The sequence below is a fragment of the Mustela lutreola genome, chromosome 5 (assembly GCF_030435805.1).
Source record: "Mustela lutreola isolate mMusLut2 chromosome 5, mMusLut2.pri, whole genome shotgun sequence".
In the NCBI taxonomy this organism is placed as follows: domain Eukaryota; kingdom Metazoa; phylum Chordata; class Mammalia; order Carnivora; family Mustelidae; genus Mustela; species Mustela lutreola.
Window position 1 is genome coordinate 80,340,903 of NC_081294.1, and position 22,812 is coordinate 80,363,714.

At 43.6% G+C, this 22,812-nt stretch overlaps 1 protein-coding gene across 6 annotated transcripts in view; it reads left to right on the top strand.

Moving 5' to 3' along the window:
• ARHGAP26 (Rho GTPase activating protein 26) overlaps nucleotides 1–22,812 on the top strand; it is a 448,623-nt gene that overhangs the window by 100,753 nt on the left and 325,058 nt on the right. For 5 of the 6 annotated variants that reach the window (XM_059174922.1, XM_059174924.1, XM_059174925.1 and 2 more), the window contains exons 2-5: nucleotides 7,940–8,035; nucleotides 9,597–9,658; nucleotides 14,652–14,723; nucleotides 20,067–20,168. In XM_059174922.1, the coding sequence (XP_059030905.1) occupies nucleotides 7,940–8,035; nucleotides 9,597–9,658; nucleotides 14,652–14,723; nucleotides 20,067–20,168 (332 nt within the window). Of the gene's footprint in view, nucleotides 1–800; nucleotides 828–7,939; nucleotides 8,036–9,596; nucleotides 9,659–14,651; nucleotides 14,724–20,066; nucleotides 20,169–22,812 lie in introns of those variants that run through there. The other variant, XM_059174926.1, reaches the window with a different exon arrangement.

Here is a 22,812-nt window from a genome sequence, read left to right on the forward strand (position 1 = left end):
TGCCTACTGTTTGATGCTGGGTTCTCTGCTTTTGCATTTCTTTGCATCCTGTTGCTACTTCTAGAATACCTTCTCATGCCTGTTTACCCTGCCCTGCACCTCCTCTAATTTCACTTTTTTTATTAACATATAATGTATTATTTGTTTCAAGGGTATAGGTCTGTGAATCATCAGTCTTAACTGATTTCACTTTTAAAGCTCTTTTCAAATGCTACTTCCTGTTCTTCTTCTTCTTCTTTCTTTTTTTTTTGGCGGGGGGTGGGGGGGACGATTCCACCAATGGCCGTAACTAGAATAATAGCCTGCTCGCACTCCTGTAGCTTTTCTGATCTGATCTCTCTGACATGTTTTGCCTTAATTTGCAAGTTTGTATACAGTAGTCCTTCTCCCCCTGCCCCCCATCCACAAGGGATATGTTCCAGGATCCCCAGTGGATGCCTTGAAACCACAGATAGCATTAAACCTGTATATACTATTTGTTTTTTCCCCATGCATTTAGATTACTCATACATACCAATGATAAAGTTTAATTTTTAAATCAGGCATAGTGAGATATTAATAATAATTACAAATACAGTAAGAGAGTTAAAACAATACATTGTAATGAAAGTTACGTGAATGTGGACTGTGTCTCAAAATATCTTAGTGTCCTCACTCTTCTTGTGATGATGTGAGATGATAAAATGCCCACGTGATGAGATGACATGAAGTGAATGACGTAGGCATTGTGACATAGCATTAGGTTACTACTGACCTTCTGACATTAAGGCAGAAGGAGAGTCATCTGCTTATAAACTGAGGAGCATGGCAGGCAACTGAAATCACAGGTAAGGAAGCACTTACTGTACCCAGATGAGATCCTTCTAACTTACATCCTCCTAAAGGATATGGAATGTGTATGTATAGTTCTTTGATTTCTTTGAGTACATTGATAGAGGAGTCTCAAATATTTGAGTAGGTTAGGCCATGGAGTATAGTAGTTGAGAGTTTTGGAGTCACAGAGACCAGGTTTCTTATATTACCATTCATTAGCTGTGTGACCATGGCATATTATTTAATCTCTGAATCTGTTTCCCCATCTGCAAAATAGGAATGATAATTCCTATTCATAGGATGATTGTGAGGACAATATGAGTTAAAGTACTCATAATAAGTACATAATAAAGTACCCCATAAATAACATACATAATTATATAAAAATAAAGTACATAATAAGTACCCCATAAATGAATGCAAAATGTGTTTACACTTATTTTGATGTAGTCAAAGATGAGTTTGGGTCTCCCATATTATTCTTGAAGAATGTTTCCATGTAAATAGTATTAGAAACCTTATCTGGAAAAGAGTGAAGCGCCCCTTTCTTCTATTGAATTTCATTTTAAAAATCAACTCGGAAAATTTCGTTAGCCTTAGTGCTCTGGTTGGAAAAACAAATTCTCCAGAGTCTGTGTTGGCTATGGCCTCATTTAGGAAATAGAATTTTAGGGAAATGGCCTCAGGAAAAGCACATGGATGTATAATCAGGACGCTCATGAGGTGGAGGTTGATGTGCCTGGTGGGCATATCATCCTTGGATGACACGAATGGTCGTCTGAGTCTGCTCCCACCAGATCTGAAAGAATGTAAGAGACGTGCTGGCAGTGACTTCATCCCTCCAACCCTTTCTCTCCGTATCTCAGGCTTGAATGGGTAAGATGAACAAGAACGCTCTAATGTATTAGGGCATTTCTTCCCCATGGATGCCAGGGCCCCTCTCTCCATTGCTGATTGAGTGCCCACTGGACATTTCCCTTCTCGGCTGGGTGTGTTCATCAGCAGGACATGGTCTGTGCCCAGCACTACATTTGAGGCTGGCTTTGTCATTTCTCTTTAGGTTATTAGCCACCTTTCCCTGATACAGTCCATCGCCACCTAGTGGCCATAGGTAAGACTGCATCACAGAAACTAGATGAATGCTATGGGGGTATTTTGTTTGACTGTCAGATATGAACACTGTCTCTTTTTGCTCCTGAAAAAGTGCAGAGTTTCAGTCTGTAGAGTGAACAAAAGAACAACACTTGCTTTTCTTACCGTTAAGCAGTGGCACTAGGTTTAAAATGCCACTTGCAGACTGGGAAATGCCTGTCCCCAAGCATGGTTTCTGATAGGATATATTTTCAGCTGGCCCAGGTATGGGCAAAAAGAGAAGTGTCTCTGGAACTCTACCTTTGTCTGTTTTAGCTCCTGGCTTGGGGAAAGCCTGGGGCTGGAAGGGCACACATAGTTGTGGCCAACACCAGATTTTTTTTTTTAAAGATTTTATTTATTTATTTGACAGAGGACACAAGTAGGCAGAGAGGCAGGCAGAGAGAGAGAGGAAGGGAAGCAGGCTCCCTGCTGAGCAGAGATCCTGGTGGCTCTGGGCTTGATCCCAGGATGCTGGGATCATGACCAGAGCCCAAGGCAGAGGCTTTAACCCACTGAGCCACCCAGGCACCCCACAAGACATGTTTATAGCCCATTTCTCCTGGTGGCTCTTGCTACAGCTCTGTGGGAATCTTCCTCAACAGACAACATTAGGGGAGGTGATTCCTATATACACCAGCTTCAGCCAGACTTACCTAAGTTTGAAATTCCTCCTAATATATATCTAATCAACTTTTTTTTCCTAAATGAATTATATAATCGGGAATTTCACCTTTGATGAGTGCAGGGAGCTAGTAAAGAGCCCAGCTTCCCCTCCCACTTTGTGCTTTCTGTGACTCCTGCTCTCAGTCAGGTTATGTGCTAGCTTGTGAGGACGTAGTGGTGAGCATGAAGAGACACAGTTCTCACCCTTCAGGAATTTACTAGTTGGGGAGGTACTAATAGAATTACCACCTGAACAATATAAAATTGCTATGAAGAAGGAGGTACACACACACAAAAAGAGGTGCATAGGACTTAGAGTGAGGGGAGGGTAGGGGTTGGCCTGGTTACAGAAGTCAGAGTAGGCTTTTTAGTGGACTGAACTTCTAAGGACTGCAGGATGAGCAGGATGTTCAAGGAGCTGGCAGAACCTGGAAAGGGAGTTGGGGGCCTAGGCCCTGCAGGGCTTCTCAGACTTTGGGAGGGACTTTGATCTTGGTTTTTAGAACTCTGGAAGCCCTTTGCAGGATTCACTATTGGAGCTGACATGACTGAGGGGAGAACTGATTGAAAGGACAAAAGTGGGTTTCGGGGTCCAGAGCAGAGGCAGTTGCAGTTACCCAGGCAAATGAGGGCATTTGGTTTAGGGGTTGCTGATGGTGATAGGGACAAGTGAATAGAACTGAGATGCTTAGGAGGCAAGACAGACACACTTGGGAAGGATACCGTGCTACCAGGGGTGATACAAGGTGTGACTTTGACTTGTGTGGCAGGACAGATGGTGGCCCCCTTTGCCAAACTGGGGATGCAGGAAGAGGTCCTTGGTTGGCTGTTTTTTGAGAGCATAGGAGAGGAGAGTGAGTTTGATTTAGAGAGTGGTAACTTTACCTGAGAATGGGAGTTGCAGCCAAGCTGCAGTTTTGGGGACTCGTGTCCATGTTCCAGCCGTCACTGTGGGTCCTCTTATTGTGCCATCTCAGATGTTCCACTTAAGCCAATATCTGTGGCTTTGCCTAGTCAGATCAGTACAACATGTCTTGAGGGCCACCTCGTCTGGGCCTGTCTCAGGCACTTACTATGTGTTATGCCAGGGAACCACTCATGCATGGATCTGGAATCATTCCAAATACAAGGTGATCAGGCACAGAGAGTAAATGTAATTGACTTTCAGAGAAGGGAAGGATTAGCTAGGATTGAGGACTTCAGTATTTGTGCTTTAAGCAGCCAACAGGCCATTCTTGTCACAAATACTTACCTTGGCAGTTGGACTTCATTAACTGTAATCAGTTTCTAAATCCAGGAGATGTGACCAAGGAGTAAAAAAAGTTTATGGATAGTTATATACAGTTCTGAAGAAAGGTAAGAGATGCGTGAAATAAATGTCATAGTGAGGTTACCTTGAGTCTTTCAGCATGGTATGTTTGTGTGAGCACATAGATGTTAAATTTCCCTCCAAAAGAAAATGGGAATGGCTTGACTTGTGGTACTGAGGTAAAACTTGTGTAACCTAAGGTAGAGCCTAACTTAAAAAAAAAAAAGGTATCAACCTTCTTTTACTGAAAGAAGAATTGGTATTTAGTTTACATTCTCTTAGCACTCTGTGTGATGAGTATCCGGGGGCAGAGCGTGGGCATCCACAGGAAGAGAATGGCATTTCCCTCTGTTCCCCAGTCAGCAGACACCTTTGAGAGTGGTCCCTCAGTGCCTAGACTTCTAGCTGCTTCTGTGTCGCTTAGCTGCCTGGTCTCCTCACCCAGAGGCAGAGGTGACTTAATTCGGTAAGGCAAATACTTGGCCTCCCCAGAAGCTGCCAGTTACGACTCCTGTCTGCTCTGGCCGGCATTCTGCCTTTCTAGCAACAGATGTTTCTGCATAGTAAATATCATTGACTTTTGGCGCCTTGCTCTGTCTTGTACTGAACATGAGACAGTGGGGTTATACAAGCAGGGTGTCGTGAAGCTTGGCATGCACTCAGCACCAGTACCAGCCTCTCTGTTTTCTGTACTCCTCTCACTGGCGTGTGCATTTTAGATTCCTGTTGGGTCGCGGTGAAAGCTCCAGAAAGAAATCTCCCAATAGCTGTGTGGCAGAGTTGATCGTCAACATAAGATTCTACCGGTCATTTTGGGTTGAAGTAGACAAGAGTTCGTGTGTTTTAGATGTTTTTTTTGGTGTCTTCGTCATTGTCCCAAGTAACAGAGAGGGTTTTATCTTAACAGGGTGAGGCAGCATGGTGTATCCACATGCTACAGAGGCTGCAGAGGCTGATAGAGTCTTAGATCCCCATGTTTGAGCTGTGTGCTCTTACGTCACTCCTCTACTTAGCTGAGTTCTCAGCATAGGTAGTCCTGCTTATCTTCTCTGGCTTCGTCATTGCAGGATTCACACATTAGGGAAGAAGAGCCCAGCCTTGCCTAGACCTGAAGCTGACAGTGTACAGAGTGCTTGTGTAGTGTGTTTCCCTGGGTCTCCTGACAATCTGATGACCTAGGTGGGGCTGACAACTTATGTCAGGTGAGGCGAATAAGAAGTTAGGCCTAACCTAGGGGTAGTTACACTTCTAGGAAATGGTGGAGCTAAAATTTGAACCCAGGAGCCAGGTGAAGTTGGGGTGAGGGCAAGGGGCTAGGGAAGGGGCTGACCAGCCTACAACCAAAGGCAAGGCAAATATAAAAGCCAAGGTTCTTCAAAGCAAGCTTGAGGGATGCCTGGGTGGCTCAGTCAATTAAGCATTTGCTTTTGGCTCAGGTCATGATCCCTGGGTCCTGGAATCAAGTCCCACATCAGGCTCCTTGCTCAGCGGGGAGCATGTTTCTCCCTCTGCCTGCCTCCTCCCCTGCTTGTGTTTGCTCTCTGCCAAGTAAATAAATAAAATCTTTTTAAAAAAATAGAATAAAACAAGCTTGAACTGCTGTTCAAAAAACTGGGGAGTGGATGCTGAACGAGCAAAATACCTGTTGTCCTCCTACACCTTTACCAAGATTTCTCTCTCAGGCATGAGCCATTCAAGCCCATGGTGATTTCCTTTCCAGATATCAGTAATTGGGATTTTTAGTCTATCTAGCTGTACTCACTGACCTATAACCCAGCATGGACTCCAGACTAGCACTCATTACCTAATTCTTTTGTGAGGGGGAGAGGCCTCTTTATTAGCTTTGTGGGGCCCACATGACTTCTCAGGTTTATTTTGTGGTGGGGTGTGCTGTGTGTCTCAACAACGAAATAAGGTTACTTTCTGGTCATAAGCTAACAATTTCTGCTCCAGGTGAAATGGGTCCTCCTATGAAAAGGCCACACAAAGACCCTGTTGTGCAGGATTATCCACTCCTTGATCCTCATTGGTAGCTGCCCCTGGCAGCATAGCTTCTCTGTGCGTGTTGGGAGGTTTCCCAAGCCTGCCTTAAGTTTTACCTTTATTCCACTGTGTGGAGATGGTTGTCCAGCTTGAGTCCTTCTTGCCTATGGAGGAGGCACCAGAGGATTGTTAGGTGGAGAGAAGCAACTCTAGCCTTACTCTTGGCTCAGGCCTTTCTTTGTGATTTCTGATCAGAACATTCTAACTCCAGTGAGACCGAGCACAGCCATGCCCACATTCTATACCTGATACTTTTTGGCCTTCTTGGGGGCTTTGTCTTCCACTCTGAAAGGTGGTTTTTCCTTTATTTTATCCTGCCTGCCCATGGGCCTCCTGTCTTTCCTCCTCACAGTGTTCTGACTTTGAGATGTATCTGTTTCTTTCTTGACTTGCCAGGGAATGTCACCCTGGTATTCTTAGGGATATCTTCAGCTTGAGTCGGCCAGTTTTAGGAGATGCTGACTTCTCTGCCAGGATCTTTGGACTTTTGCCTAGGTCCATTGCATTAAAGTGACTGAACCAGGGAGAGACTGGAGAGTATTGGCTGGTGGCTCCTGGATTCTCCTTCTTCACTTCAAGTGTCTTCCTCTTTTGGTGCAGAGCAGAGGGCCTTGCATAAGCCATGCTATCTTGGGATTCATGTCATCCAAGCCCACAGGAGGGTGGTTTTCAAGCAGGAGCCCCTGCTGTCTGTGTGGTAAGCCTGAGCCCCAGACCTGAGAACAGCAGGACTGCTTAGCTGGGCTCTTCCACTGGCCCCTACTGCTTGAGTAAGCTCTGGGATTGGCGAGCTGCACACTGGTGGTCAAATTTGTATACTGCCCTCCACACACATTATTCAGCATGCACTGAGCGTGATGCATTGCCGGGTACACAGAGAGGAAACAAACAAAACCAAAAGATGGAAAAAAAAAATGACTCCCCACTTTAAGGAGCACATCTGGTGCTCCTTAGAAAGGAGAAGAGCTGAAGCCCATGTATACTTTTGTTCCATTAGATTATGTCGATCTGTGAAGCCAGAATCCTCCCAACCTCCTCCCTATATCTCATTAAAGCCAGTGCATATTGCCAGTTATGCCTCCTATTTCCCTCCTCTGGGAATTTGGACATAATACCATTTCCTCTTCAATAAGGGAAACATCTATGAGGGTAATTTGAATGATTAGCCTAATCTGCAGGAAGGCTGCACATGGAATTAAGTTAAGCACATTTGTACCAAGCAGCTGTGTCTGTCAGGCCACTTAAAGGTACCTGGGTGGTTTTATACCCTTAACAGAAGCTGAGGGTTCAGGAGGGATCATTGGCTTTTAATACTGCCTTAAATGAAAGCTTATTTTTTAGATTCGACAAGGGTTTCTAAGAGCTTTCTTTATAGATAACATATGTGGGGTGTGTTTTTACCCCAACTCAGAACAGTGCCAGGGCTTTGTTCTTGTGGCAGTGGGGAACGCGATGACCTAGGGAAATGGTTCAGATGGGAATTTGTCATGCTGGCTGGCCACCGTCCTCATGAGGGGGAGCTGAGAGGGTTGTGAGAATTCGGTCTCACGTGCGCTTGAGGCAGAATGAGGAGTCCAGGAGCTCCTGTGCCACGGGAATGGGGCACTTCCGTGTTCTTTCTTCCCACTCCCTACCCACTGCCGGACCACAGGGGAGGTCGGTGGCAGGCTGCTCTGACACCCAATTCTTCCTGGATTCCCTCCTGTGACCAATGTATGTGACAGAACTCAGTATGTGGCTTGAGAAATTAGAACTGGGACTGGAATGGTTAAAGCAAAGTAACAGAAATAGTAATTTTTCAAGCCAGTAAGAATTTCATGTTAGAAACAGCTGTTCAGTATTTTGAATTTACGTTGTGTTTGAAATAGCCTCAAGACCAAATCTAGCTGCTACATTAGTAGAAGGACTAAAACATTCAGCAAATGTGAAAATCAATTTACGTCAGTAATTCATGTTTTTTACTCTTTTTCTTGCTAGGTTTGTCTTTGGCGAAGAGGAAATTTGCTGATTCCTTAAATGAATTTAAATTTCAGTGCATAGGAGATGCAGAAACAGATGATGAAATGTGTATAGGTAAGTCATAACCATGTGTCTGATAAGATGAGTCACTGTTCTTCATAACTGTCATTGTTCTTACTGAGCCTTTTTCCTGTGATAGGAAGTATCTAAGTGTCATAAATTAAGAAGTCCACACCAACAGTGGAGGGACCAAAGTGTAGGGAGGGTCAGGGGCCAGGGGGCTTCTCCTCAGAGTTCTGAGACCACTTCTCTCACCCTGGGGCCTGTAGGAGGCAGCTTGAAGGTTTGCAGTGGGGTTCTTCTCTCCACCCTCCTGTAATGTTTTGCTTCTGGCTGTTTTTGTGACTTTTCTTTGCCCTGGTACTATAGAACTTAGAGCAAGACCAGAAGACAGGTAGATGAGGAAAGAATTACAGGTTGCAAATGATAGTTTGTGGGCTGAAATCAGAATACAACCATGTTTTCTTTGGCACTCATTTCTTAAAATTGAATTAACATATAAATCAACTTTGTGTAAAGTTCTGGTTTTCCATCTCTTTGAAAACTGGAGACTCTGATCCGCTGTCCCCACATTCAGGTCTGACAGTTGTGGTATGGAGCTCCATAGCTGCCACTGCCTTCAGATGGACAGAGGAGCTTGCTGTCCAGCTCTCCTCCCTCTTTCTTAAACCAGAGGCTGAGGGAGGGTTTACTGTTGATTGCTGTACTGGTTCTCTTTTCTGCTTTTCTTTTACCTCCTGTGTTTTGCAGGTGGTGCTGAGCACAGAGGATTTGCAGTGTCAAGACACCTGTCTCTGGCAGGGTCTAGTCATTGCCCTTGAATCTTCTTACGTTGGGCATCTTGGTTAGCTTCAGGGGTGAGCAAGGATTGAAAAGGTTGTCAAATGCTTATTGAATTCCTCTTGTCACATAGAGTACCCGGATCTGGGGTTGAGGGAAGGCCTCCGGGAGATAGCTGAGAGCAATGAAAATGCATCACTATAGTAACTTCTGGAGCTCCCAACATTTCGTATATGTCCTGAATATCCTCAGGGCTATTGCAGTTACTGCCCTTTGCCTTTGGGAATTACTCTATTGAGGACTCTCCAGGTCTGACCACCATGCTGCATTTTTATAGTGTATTATATTCACAAGTGGCTTGAGGACTCAGGAAGAAGAATCCAAGGAGAAGCCAGAGATGTGGCTTGCATTGCAAGCTATATTGGTTCAGTTGTGGTATCAGAGGAAAGTTGATTTCTGACTCAGTCCCACAACCCAAGTCGAAGAGGTCAGATCCTGGGCAGGAAATCCTTCAACTCCTACGCAGAACTCTGCCCTTTTTAGTCTGTAGTCTGGAAGCTGGCCAGCACCTCATCAGCCTTGGGTAGTCTCAGGAACAGGCAGGTCTTTGAAGGAAATCCTTTCCCAGCTAGAGTTCCAGGTGAAATTAACCTGCATTCGGGGGGTCATCCTGAATGGTTAATGATTAAAAGATAAGGGGAGCCTTGGGAAGCAATTGACTTTAGGATTCTGCATGTGCGGAGGGATTTCAGTCCACAACATAATAGCTATACCTGGAAAGGCTCCCAAAGGCCCATTTCTCTATGTCCCTTTCATGGTACTTTCTCTTTTCCAGCAAGGTCTTTGCAGGAGTTTGCCACTGTCCTCAGGAATCTTGAAGATGAACGGATACGGATGGTGAGTACAGCTGGGCTGCTTTTGCTCCCATACAGTGTGATCATGTCAAGAGATTTGTTGTCAGAAGAACTGGGTTTGAGTCCAGCCTCCACCACTTGAGTGTTTTGAGCTCTTGAGCAAGCCTCATCTTCTCATCTTTGCAGGGTTAGAAACATTTCGCAATTGTTAAGGGATTAGTGTGGATAATGTTAGAACCACGTTGTTGACCTCCCGAAGATTCACTGTAAGGTACACCCATAAGGTATGACTTACGGGTGGATCTTTTGAATTAATTAACTTTTGGGGGTCTCCAATTCCCTACAGGCAGAGTGGAAATGAAGGTGTCACACTCTGCTCCCTGCTTTCCTCATTTTGCTAAACTTATGCAAGACCTTTGAAGGGCACTCCTTCACTTTTTATTCCGAAACGCCTAACCCTAGTGCCTGCCCTCTAGTATGCACCCAGTATGTAGTGTATGGGCACGGAGTAAATGATGACATTTATAAGAGGTTCTTCAAAGGAGGCACTGTGCAAAATCAAGAATCAAATGCTGATCTCCAGGTTCTTAAGAGATACCTCCTGTATTCTCATTCTGATGTGGCTCAACATCAACAGATGAGGGATTCCGCATCTATAAGTTCTTTTGCATCCTCTTCTTATTGCTGAGATACCAAGAATGAAGCCTGATTTGAAATCCCCCTGCTGGCTGCATGCTGGTTTGTCCCTGGAAGGCTTGCCCCTAAGCTAGCAGTGCTACTGAGGCCTAGGAAGAGTCTATCAATGAAGATTTTCCCGCTCTTCCCATGCTAAAACTGATCATTTGAGACTAAGTCCACTATCTTAATCTGCATAGACTGCCATAACAGGATGCCATGGGCTGGATGGCTTCCACAGCAAATACCGATTTCTCAAAGTTGTGGAGACTGGGTAGTCCAAGATTAAGGATCCAACTGATTTGGTTCCTGGTGAGGACACTTTTCCTGGCTTGCACATGGCCCCCTTCTTACTGTGTCCGTAAATGGGAGGGAAAGGGGACGGAATGGCTCTTCAGTCTTTGCTTAGAATGGCTTTAATCCCATTGTGAGGATTCTACCCTGATGACCTAATTACCTTCCAAAGGCTTCATCTCCAGATAGTGTTACACTGACGGTATTAAAGGATAATATGAGGCATATCATATTTTGTAAATTTTATTTGAACAAAAATTGGTTCATATTGGATAGTACCAAACTAGAAATATTTAGGAAAGCTCTATTGACAGAACTATAGAGCAAATACTTTTATAGAGAACATATGGAAGTAGCAAGGAAATTACATGATGGGCTATATCGCAGGCTATTGCCTTATTTGGGAAAGCCTAGTTGTTTCCATTTCTTAACCTTGAGGGATTTATAGCCTTGGGTTTTGGTTGGCTTACATAGGCTGTTAGACCATTAGAGTCTCTTTGTTTAATTGATAGAGGTTAGGGCTTCCCCTTATAAACTTTCAGGAGATGCTGCTCAGTCCGTAGTCTTGACCAAGACATTATGTATGCATACATTGTAAATTTTAACCCACGTGATGATTCTGTGAGGTGGTATCTATAGCATCCCAGTGTCTAGATGAAGATCTTGAGGTTTAGAATGATTAACATGCCCAAGATCACATAGTTAAAAAACAGTTGCAGTCTGGATTCAAACCCAAATTTGTGTTAGATCAAAGAATGGGGAAATTTTGTTGAAATTCTCAATAGAGCAGAAGCTCTCACCTTCTGCCCTGCACAGAGAGACAGAAATAGTGTCTCTGTGTTTTCCTTGATTGCTCATTTTTGGGCGCTTGAACCAGAATCCGGAGGCTGGTGGCTGCAGCAGGGTTGGTGGTGGGTGGAGGCAGGGGGAAGCTTGTGTGTTTGTGCATGTGCTACTGCCTGAGAAAGGGAAGTGACTCTTTGGAGTCTGATTCTTGGCGGAGTCAGTATTTGTGGGTGGGGGGTGTGGTAAGCAAATCAAGCTGAATACTGGACAGATTGCTGTGGCCTATGGTAAGAGAACAATGACTGGATTATACTCTTCAGTTTGCCTCTGCAATTTTATTATTAATGTCAGTGAACTGAGTTTCTGCTGTGTGCGTCTGAGTATCTAGCTGTTGCAAGCCCCTTCTGTACCTCATCAGCTGAGCTCAGCTTTGAAAAGCCACACATTTTTGGGAAGCCTTCTCTGACTCCCTGGGGTATTTGGCCATGCTTTGTATTTTTTTAGTATCCAGCTCATGTCTCTGATTCTCCATTTACCACATTGTGTCAGATAATCATTGCATCTGTCTCGTGTTCTTGAAGAGCATAGAGTGGGTTTCTGTTCCCAGCATCAGTGTAGGGCTTGCAACTGGTGGAAATTACACAGTCCTAGAATCTTAGACCCAGAACAACCTTGTTTCTCACTGTCTGTAGTCTTTCATTGGCCACATGGGAAAACTGAGGTCTTGTGAAGGCAAATAGCAAGCAGTAGAAGGACTGGGACAGGGTCTTGGGCATCCTGGTTCCCAGGTGAGTAGGTACTGCTTTTGTGTATTTAGCATCTCCTTAAGGCTAGATTCTCAATCATGGATGCCCATTGAAACAACTTGGGAAGTTTAAAGTATACTGATTCCTAGGATGAAGCACAGAGATTCTGATTTTATTGGTTTGAAGTGTAGCCTGGACATTGAGGTTTTTAGAAGCTTCCCAGGTGAGCCTGACATGCAGCTTAGGGTGAAAATTAGTGGCTTAGGGGCTCAGCATACCACTGTGAGCTTTGAAGACTTACCCTTGATTTATGGAAGTTTTAAACAAGTGAGCCCATTAAGCAACATCAAATAATAATAAAAATCAAACAAGTTAAACATTGCAACCCTCATGTTAAAATGCTCTCTCCCTAGATAAGTGCTCTCAAAATTGAGAAAAAAGCAAATGGCAATAAATTTGGAGACCTGCCACCTTTTATTCCTCCTATTGCTCAGTTAGTTCTTGGCTGTGTCCATCTTTGGCTTCTGGCATTTACTCTGTTGGTTTCATTGTGATGTATATGCATGTGATTTAGAAAAATAATGCTTTGTTGTATCAAGATTCCTGAAATAATTAATTGAGTGACAAGTGAGCAGTGAATGATTTAAAAGGAAAGATTGTAAAATATTTTACTGCCTTAGAATAGACCATAGATTCCTAGAGCTGGAACAATCCAGCCTACTCATTTTGCAGATTAGGAAATTAGAGCCCAGAGAAGTTAAATACTTTGCCTGTGGTCACACAGTTGGCAGCTAGTCAAGAAATAATTCATTCACTCCTGTAGTCATTGAAAAATAATTCGAGTGCTTCTTTGTTTCAGCACTCTTCTGTGTTTGGGGGGAAATGGTAGGCAAGTGAACATTTATGAGGTAGTGGTATGTGTGTGTGTTTGCAGAGTGGTAAATTAGAAAACTTTATCTGGCCTACATCTTCTGAAGAAAACACTTGGTGGCCTGGTGAGAAGTTTCTTTGGAATATGCGAGTGATCATGGAAGGCCTTCTTAAAGTGGTGTCCTTTAAGCCAGTACCTCAATTAGAATAATAAATGAGTCGTTCATGAGAGCATTTGGGGATCAAGCATGTGAGGGAATGTCTAAATGCAAAAACCTGGAAATAAGACTAGTTTTGTGCATTTGAGGTGCATGGGGGCGATGGTATGGTTGGCATCTAGGATCTGATGGAGTGAGTGGTGGGGGAGGTTGAGAGGTAGCCAGTGGTCTGGAGGTGCAGATGTCCTGATTCTTGTATGGGTAGGAATACACAAAGTCAGACTTGGAAGGTTTTCATGCCACCCCATGTCCAAAGATGTTTCCTGCTCTTAATCTAGACTCAGTGTTGATCTGCCTAAAATATATCTACCTAAATATAGCTTGGGTGAATGGGCATTCATAAGATATACCTGAAGCTGAAATTTAGATCCTAACCTGTCACCAGTTCCCTTCTACCTTTACATGGTTAATTATATTTTTCAAATATTTGTTTTTATTATTGTTAAGATTTTTAATTTATTCATTAGAGAAAGTGAGCAAGAGCACAAGCAGTGGGGAGGGTCAGAGGGAGAGGGAGAAACAGACTGTGGGGCTTGATCCCAGGTCCCCGGGATCATGAGCTGAGCCAAAGGCTGACACTTAACCAGCTGAGCCACCCAGGTGCCCCAGAGGTACTCATTTTTTTAAAAAAAGATTTTATTTATTTGAGATAGAGAATGACTGGGAAAAGGGCAGAGGGAAAGGAAGAAGCAGACTCTCCACCGAGCAGGGAGTCCAATGTGGGGCTCAATCCCAGGACCCTAGGATCATGACTTGAGCTAAAGGCAGATGCTTAACTGAGTGAACCACCCAGGTGCCCCAAAAGGTACTCATTTTTAAGGAATCAGTCACACACAGGAAGAATTCCATGTTTTGAGATGATGAGTTTGATCTGACATGCTTTCTGTTCAAGTATTGTGAACAATTGACACATGCAACAGTATTGCTTACTCAGTTTAAAAAAAAAAAAGATTTGTTTTAGAGAGCTTGAGAGCATGGTAGGGGAGGGGCCAGAGAGAGGGGGAGAGAATCCTCAAGGAGACTCCCCACTGAGCACAGAACCTAATGCCACTGGGCCCCAAGATCATCACCTGAGCTTAAATCAAGAGTCAGACGATGGGGTGCCTGGTTGGCTTAGTGGATTAAGCCTCTGCCTTTGGCTCAGGTCATGATCCCAGGGTCCTGGGATCAAGCACCATATCGGGCTTTCTGCTCAGTGGGAAGACTGCTTCCCCTTCGGTCTCTGGCTGCCTCTCTGCCTACTTGTGATCTCTCTCTGTCAAATTAAATAAAAGCTTAAAAAAAAAAAAGAGTCAGATACTTAACTGACTGAGCCACCCAGGCACCCTGCTTACTCAGATTTTAAAGTGAGAGGCATTTTGTGCCAAAACTGCTAGAATTCTTAACTGATATTTGCTTTTATGTGTATGTGTCTACCCCATTCCCCTGCCCTGTTTTTCCTCACCAGATTGAGAATGCCAGCGAGGTGCTCATCACTCCCTTGGAGAAGTTTCGGAAGGAGCAGATTGGGGCTGCCAAGGTGAGAATTATGCAAACCTTGCTCTTGGATTTTAGGGCAGCCTTGTTTTTGGATTTTATATAGTGGTTCATCAGTTACTCACAAGTGTCTAAAGTAAGACTTCTTGGTCAACCCCAGAGCAGTCATTCTAGTATTTTGTTACCTAATTGTTTTTTGCTAGTTCATAAATTGTGCAAAGGTAGAAACCATGCCTCCTTGTGTTAGCAGATACCTCTGTGCTTGGACAAGGTGGAGTTGTACTTACTGCAGAGTCCAGGGCTCAGAGCCTAGACCAGGGAGTTGCAAAATGGGCCCTGAGGGCCTCACGACCCTGTTGTGAGCTCATTTTTGCTGAGTGAAAATGTGCCCTTTGTTGCCAGATCTTGAAATTTTTCAAGAGAAAGTTGAAACGGCAGAGTTTTCTTTGAAATGTCCTGGTTTAAAAAAATATTGGCAAACAATTTAAAAGTACATATTCCACATGGTGCAGGTCAAAAAACAGGACTGCTTCAACTTCTATGTCCTGGTTTGTTACCACTGACCAGGAGGGACTGCAGCTGAAATGTGGCTGGCTTGCAGCAGAAATTTCTCTGAGAACGGTGCAAAGGGAATCTTGTTCCTTTTCAAAAGATGAATTCTTCACGGTTCCCCTGTGCTGTGAGAAATCATAGGTAACCCTAGCTGGTTTGACTGGTAGTAGTAGGGTGTTAGAGGCCACCTGCAAAGAAGGTGTTTGCACTGGGATCAGTGAAAGCAGGAGGATTTACCAGATACTCTTCCTCTTTTTCTGGAACCCTGAGTTCTTCAGCCGCAGTCCTGTGCGCCACCTGCAGGTGGTTTTGGGCAACATCACTCTGACGTGTAATTTCACTCCTCTGTGAAATGGCCTTGAGAGGTAGATGCCAATAGGTGGGGAATAGGTAACTGCAATGTAATGAAGTGGGATCTGTCTCCCAACCCCACCTCCTCACCTAAGCACATGAGCTTCTGAAAATGAATGCGGTTAGGGTCTGAAAAAATGATGTGCTGTTCAGTGAACGTTCTTCAGAGGGATGGTTGACTGTAGTTTGAAAGATGGACCACAGCAAAGATTTTTCTTCCAGTTCTGTAGCACTTTCTACTAAATGACACTTTACATTTATGAAGAAATTAAAGCTCATGGGTTTTGTATCAGAGATTAAGGAATGTAAAATTAAAAGGGAGTCTTGTTCCATAAAGAGTTTGTTCAAGACTTTGAATTTGCCATGAGTGTCCCTCCCAAGTTCTCATATTTGTAGGCCCAGTAATCAGGCCTTCCCCTTAGTGGCCTTGGGACCTGTGCTTCCTACTCATGATAACATATGGCAGTGGCTCTGGGGATGCTGAAAAGCTTAGAGGCCGCAGTGGAGCCAACAGACCTCCTTATCGAGCGAGTCCTCTTTCCAAGAGTCTTTCCTGCCTCTGAGCATGGATGCTTCTTATTCTGCCCTCTTCCCTCAGTCCCTGGTTTTGGGCATTCCCACAGTTGCCACGGAGGTAAAGCAGGAGTCTGAGAGGCCTCATTTTGGGTAATACCAGTGATTGTAACGACAGGACCAGTTATTCTTCTGGGCATGGGGTGGGGATAGGGCTGTAGAGGGTGAGAAGTAGAAGAATGAACGAATTTGAATAAAACCATTACTCATCAAAACGTGTTGCCTCTCATATATACTCTGATCTCTCATTCCTCTTGAATAGTGTGATGATGTTGGAGATGATTTTTCCTCCTCCTTCCTGTGTCATTTCCTTTTTTCTCTGTACTTGTTCCTCCCCTCCCTCTACATGACACATTTATATCCTAGTATTGTATACATTTAAGAGAAAGCAAAGAAACAGACTCTTCACCAGACAGTCTAGGCAGCAGACTAAAGAATACCTAAGAGCCAGCCAGGGCTCTTGAGCGGCCAAGTAGAAGTTTCTGAACTCTGCCTGTGCTAAAATTACCCTTCCTCCCTCTCTGGTGTGGCTTCAGTTGCTATAACAACCTGTTGCTACTTGCAAGAAGCAGAAGTTAGTATTGGGTGTGAAGGCAGCCAGGGAGGAGGACCCGTGGGCATTCTGGTGCTAGCATAGCTGCCCTGTGGTAGGGCACAGCCCTGGAGCTGGGCATAACTGTGACCCTGGGTTCAGAATTCTGAGTTTGGAGGAATTTGTTTTTCCTCCAGGCGAGGTTCATTTAGAGAGCTGGGCTCTCCAGTGAAAGGAGAAGTTTATGGTGAAGAGGGGGCCCTAACCTCATTTGTTGCATTGGCATGCCAGCTTGGGGAGTAGCTGAACTTCTCTGTACCTGTTTCCTGATCTGTAGGATGAGGACACTGATAATATTTACCTTGTAGAGTTCTTATGAAAAAGATGTAAGTAAACACACATACAGTGCTTAGAACAGTGCTTGTCATATAGGCTTTTTATGTTAGCTGTTAGATTCAATACATACAGTTCATTCATTTAAAAAAGATAAGTGAGTGCCTGCTTTGTGCCTGGCACCACACTACACACTGGTTTATGGTGGAGAACAAGTGAAGATGTACTGTGCTCCTGGTGTGGCTGAGGAGAACGACATGAAACAAAAAGATGTAAATAAGCACAATTTCAAACTGTGGTACGTGCTATGCAGGCTTCTCTCATGGGACCTTAGGCATGGGAAGGAAGTGGTGTTCTCAGTAAGGAGGAGGCACATTCAGATGATGGGCCTCTTGACCACTGTCACCGCGATAGCTGCCGTCATTACTACTGCCATCATCATCATCAATACTGAATTTTATTGTGCATTTTCTGTGTGATGGGCCCTCTGCTAAGAGTGGTCTGTGGCTTATCTCATTTTATCCTAATAAGCCTTTGAAGGGGGAGGTGTTTTTATTCTTTGTTAAACACTCTCTGAGCTGAAAGAGGAAGGAACCTGACCAGTTACCTCCTGGAGTCCTCCTCAGTTTAATAGATGAGAGAATCCAGTTCTGAAGAGGGGAAGTGATTTGTTTAGAATTGATCCATGTAGAATTAGGAATCATTTCCAGAATCCCAGTTCTGTCCTTCATCCATTTAGGCGCCCACAGTGGATTCCCTGGAAGGCAAGCACCATCTTATATCTGAGTGGAGAATTTAAACTCACTAAGACTACCCTCTCAACTTAAGACCATTATCTTAGTAGAGTTATCCTCAGAGGTCTTGTTGCTGTTTTCCAGGACAGAAACTGCTTCCCTTTCTCGTTAGCTCTGGCTGTCCTCTTGAACATGGAATGTGGCAGCTCAAGTTGCCAGAAAGTCACAGAATGCTGGTGACTCATGTTCACTGGCCTTTTTTCACCTCTGGCCGGCTTGGCTCTTGCAGCACAGGGTTCTCCTTGGGGCTTGCTGACAGGCTTCTGGAGTGGATCTGTGAGCATGAAGTGGAGTTGGGGCCGTAGCGCAAAGTTGCTGATTTCTATGCAGGAAAGAGTTGTTTAAGTTAAGTGTCTAGCCTGTATGTACCCTTCTTCAAATTTGAAGGAGTAATGTCTCCTCGGGCTTTTTCCTCACTTGCTTCTGCATGTTGTGTTGTTCTTGTGTATAAGTAGTCTTCCAAGCAGAATTCAGGTTTGTAAAAATGATTACATGTCAGCTAACAAGGGTATGTGATGAGTCCTCCCACTTTGAAGACTTAGAATCATGCTGTCAACCAGAAAAATGGAGCTCTTGATGTGGCAGGAGATTGTCAGGGCTTCAGGCGAGAGCTTCTTGGTGATTCCTGTGCCACTTAGGCTTCCCAGTGTTAAGCTCAGAGCATTTGTACTTACTGCTCTAGTGTTCTAGAAGGGTCCACCCTGTCCCTCAGATGATTAGCAGCTCACATTCCCTTCCCCAGTGAGGCCTCTATGGAGCACCCTATCTGTGGAATCTCTGACTGCACCTTATTTCCTTCATAGCACTTTTGGCTGCTGATAATTATTTATTTGTTTCTGGGTCAATTGTGTCTGTCCTACTAGAATACCCCTACCATAAGGCTTGGGACCACTTCTGCCTTGACCATTGGCTACAGGAGCCGGACACAGAGTGGTTACTTCATTCTTCATTTCACAAAGAATGGAGATGTCTCTGAGCTTCCTTATCTGACTGCACAATTTTTTTCTCCTCTGTAGAGGCCTTGGAGTTGCAGAAAATTAGGTCCTGTGGGTTCCACCTAAGGCAAGAGTAAGACTGAGGGGCTCACTTAGTGAAATTGATCATGTTCATTAGGCCGTTGTCCACCATTTTCCAGCCCTCTTGCTTGGATGGAAAAAAGAGACCGCCCGTGAATATACATCTCAGGTGCTACTGAGAGGTGGGCTTTGGAGGCAGCCTCTCTGGCCTCAGATCCCAGCTCTGTCACTTTCTATGACTTTTTACAAGTTAACTTCCCTAGATCTAAATTTCCTTATTTGTAAAATGGGAGATAAAAGTAGAATCTCAATGACTCAGTGATTTGGTGGTAAAGCAGGGATTATTAAGTGTATTATGATATTTATTATTTTTCATTTTGAAAGCTGTTAATGTAGGTAATAAAAACTTCCAATGTGAGAAGAATATCACCCATTGTCCCATTTCCTTAACTCGATTATTCTCATTTTGCCATCTAATCTTTGTCTCTAGGTAGCTACACTCTATGTAGGATGCACCAAGTTTGTATCATATTAATAATTTACATTACATTATAAGCAACTTGCCATATGACTACCTCACCCTTCTATTTAAATTTACTAGATATCCAACCCTTTCATGACCTCAAACCCTATCTATGGGCAGTGATGTTGCTTTAGCTTTTTTTATTTGTTTGTTACTGAGAATGATGCTTCTGTGAATTCATTTGTTTTCTTTTGAATCTTCATTCATTTTAAAGACCCACATGTGCTACTGTTGTGCCCAAGGATATTAGGTCTATATATTAAGTACTTTTTACCATTGTTAAAGCTAGAACTACCCTTATTCTAGACTTGTCCCACTTAAGATTTCAGTTGGATCTTTGTGCTCTGGAATTCGCTTCATAGGTAACTTTGCTCTGTTGTTTGCCCTTGAATATGCTTGAACTTAGAAATTGGAAATTTCTGTTTCACAATTGAGATTCTCAGGACATGGAATCCTGGCTTTGCCACTATTAAATACTTGTATTTACCTTGTTTCTGGCATTGTAGTGGTTCCTTTATGATAAATACTCAAAACCATTGGTCTGCTGTTGGCTGGGGAGTGGCTTTATTTAATGCACATTAAACAGCTGCGTTGTCCCCTGTTCTGGGTCTGAGGGAATGATGAAGCTATGAAATAGAACAGGCAGATGTCTTGACAAGATTGTTTTTATTCCTGCAACATTTTACTTTTTCTCTTTTCCTCTTTTTGCCAGGAAGCCAAAAAGAAGTATGACAAGGAGACAGAAAAGTATTGTGGCATCTTAGAAAAACACTTAAATTTGTCTTCCAAGAAGAAAGAATCGCAGCTTCAGGAGGTAAGAAACTTCAGTAGTATCCTGAATAAGGTGTTCAAGTTCTGTGTGGTACAGGGGATGCGTGCTGGCTCACCTTTGCCAGAAAATCCTGAGGTTTGAAAAGACCTCACAAACCAGGAGCTTGACCTCGATCCCTCATCAGATGCCTGTTGCCTGTATTGCCCTTGTATCTTCCCGCGCACAGCACCCCTTTTCTGGCTGTCCAACCTACTAGTGGGATGGGTGCAGGTACTGCTGGTCAAGATCAAGCACCTCCTTATTGGGCAGCCCTAGTCACCAAAACGTGCTTCTTCCTTTCAAACTGAAATCTGGTTTCCTGTTTCTCTTACCCTTTACCTTGATTCTGCACTTTCTGTCTTACTTTTTGTCTTCCTACCTTATATCAGTAATTTGAGACATTAGCATCTGGAACACTTTGGTCATCCTTCTTTATTGTTCATACTATTGTTACTATTTTTTAAAGATTTTATTTATATATTTGAGAGAGGGAGAGAGCAGGAGGGGCAGGGAGGGGGCAGAAGGAGAGGGAGAAGCAGAAGCAGGCTCCCTCCTGAGCAGGGATCCTGACTTGGGGCTCTAGCTCAGGACCAAGGATCATGACCTGAGCCCAAGGCAGAGCCTTAACCAACTGAGCCTTTAAGGTGCCCTGGTTGTTATTTTTTAAAAATTATTTCAACCAACCAAAAAAAAATTACTTCAACCAGTACTTGATATTAGTCTGTCTTTCTTGCTTCCTTTTCTTTTTTCTTTAAGCAGGTTTTTTTATTCCTATGTTTTATGCTTTCGTAACTTTGTTTCTAAAAAAGGTAATTTATCTTACCTAGCCTGAGCCTTTCTGGATTGACATGAAGAGTATGTTCACTTGGAAAGATAAATTAGCTTTGCAGCTGTGGATCTCTGATCATTTTTGTTTAGTTCATGGAGATTTGCATAGTGGGGGTGTTTTTTTCTTGGGAGACAGAGCAGTTTCTTTAGTGGAACTCCGAGGTTGACTACATGAATGTTATTTCGCTTTTAACAATTTGCTTGACCTTTCTCAAGTATGTACTAAAGAGAGGCTGTGACTTCCAAGCTAGCCCACATTCTTATTTCAGTTTTTATTAAAATTCCAGTTAGTTAACATATGGTATAATATTAGTTTTGGGTATACAGTCCAGTGATTCAGCAGTTCCATACCTCACCCGGTGCTCATCAGGACAAGTGCATTCCTTAATCCTCATCACACATTTACCCCATCTCCCCGCCCACCTCCCCTCTGGTAACCTTCAGTGTGGTCTCTTTAATAAAGAGTCAGTTTCTTGTTTTTTCTCTCTCTCTCCTTTCCTTTGCTCATTTTTTTTTTTCCTAAATACCACACAAGTGGAATCATATGATATTTGTTTTTCTCTGGCTGACTTATTTCACGTAGCATTATACTTTCTAGAGCTAACCACATTGCAGCAGATGGCAATATTTTTTATTTTTGAAGTGCCTGAGTAATACTCCTCTGTAATTCTAAACTGCATCTTTTTTACCCATTCATTAGTTGGTGGACACTTGTTAAGCTAGCCCTCATTCTTGAATTTACTTTGTTTTTGAGCAAATACCATGCAGTATTTCTGTCAGGTGAAAGTTACTCTGCAGATCCTGTGGTTGAAGGTTGAACGATGACAATTCCTCAGGAGATGGTGAAGTCAAGTCCCCTGCCAACCAGGTCCTCAGGAACATCTGGTTCTCAGAACTCTCTGCTTTGATATGGGAGTTTAAACCAGTTGTGTAAGTGACAAACGGGGCCCAATAGCGACTCTGGCAACAAGTGTTTGTGGTGGGCTTTGCAGACCAGTTCTTAGCCAACCAACCAAAAGCAACTGAGCACTTGGTTTGAACTGTGGGGGGTAGAAAACACTAACCTATCTCTGAAAATCTTGTGCCTGTCTAGGGAAAAAGCAGCAAACACATGGCAAGGTGATTCTTGAAGATAGCATAGCTACTCAGGTAAATCTTGTCAAATACACTTGAGAAGGCTAAAGAAAACCTATTTTGAGTAGATTGTATATAAAGTACTGAATTCATTGAATGGAATCCCAGCTGTACATGGGGTATGAGTCCTGGAAGATGCTCATATGTGGTCGTTCATGCTAAGTGTGTAAATCCATTTAGGATCTATCCTGATGCCCTCACTTTCTAGTTATCTTTCTTTGGGTATCATTTGGCATTTAAGGTTTGGAAACTACATTTAAGGATAGTCTTTTTGGCTGCAACTCAGAATGACCAGAGCTGGCCAGCTCTGTAGTTTCTAAGCAGTTAACAGGAGTCAGTGTCCTTAAGAGTTGAGCAACGACATGAGTGTTCCAGCACCTACTGGTGTTGAGAGGCCTGTAGTACAGTTAGTCTGTAGGCATGGTGTCCCCCAGAGTGAGGATGCTTCTCCAGTCTGTTCCTTCTATTCCTGGATCCTGCTGATATGGTCTGGGATGAGTCTAACATACTCTTTTAAGGCTACACCAAGCCCTCTCCTGAGATAGCATGGTGTCAGGACCACAGAACTGGGTGGCAAAGAGATATCTAACTTCAGGGTCTGCTGTGCCATATAGTCACTGTGTGACCTAGGACAAGTGTTCATCTCTCTGAGCTTTTAGTTCCATTTTTTATAAAATACAAACTA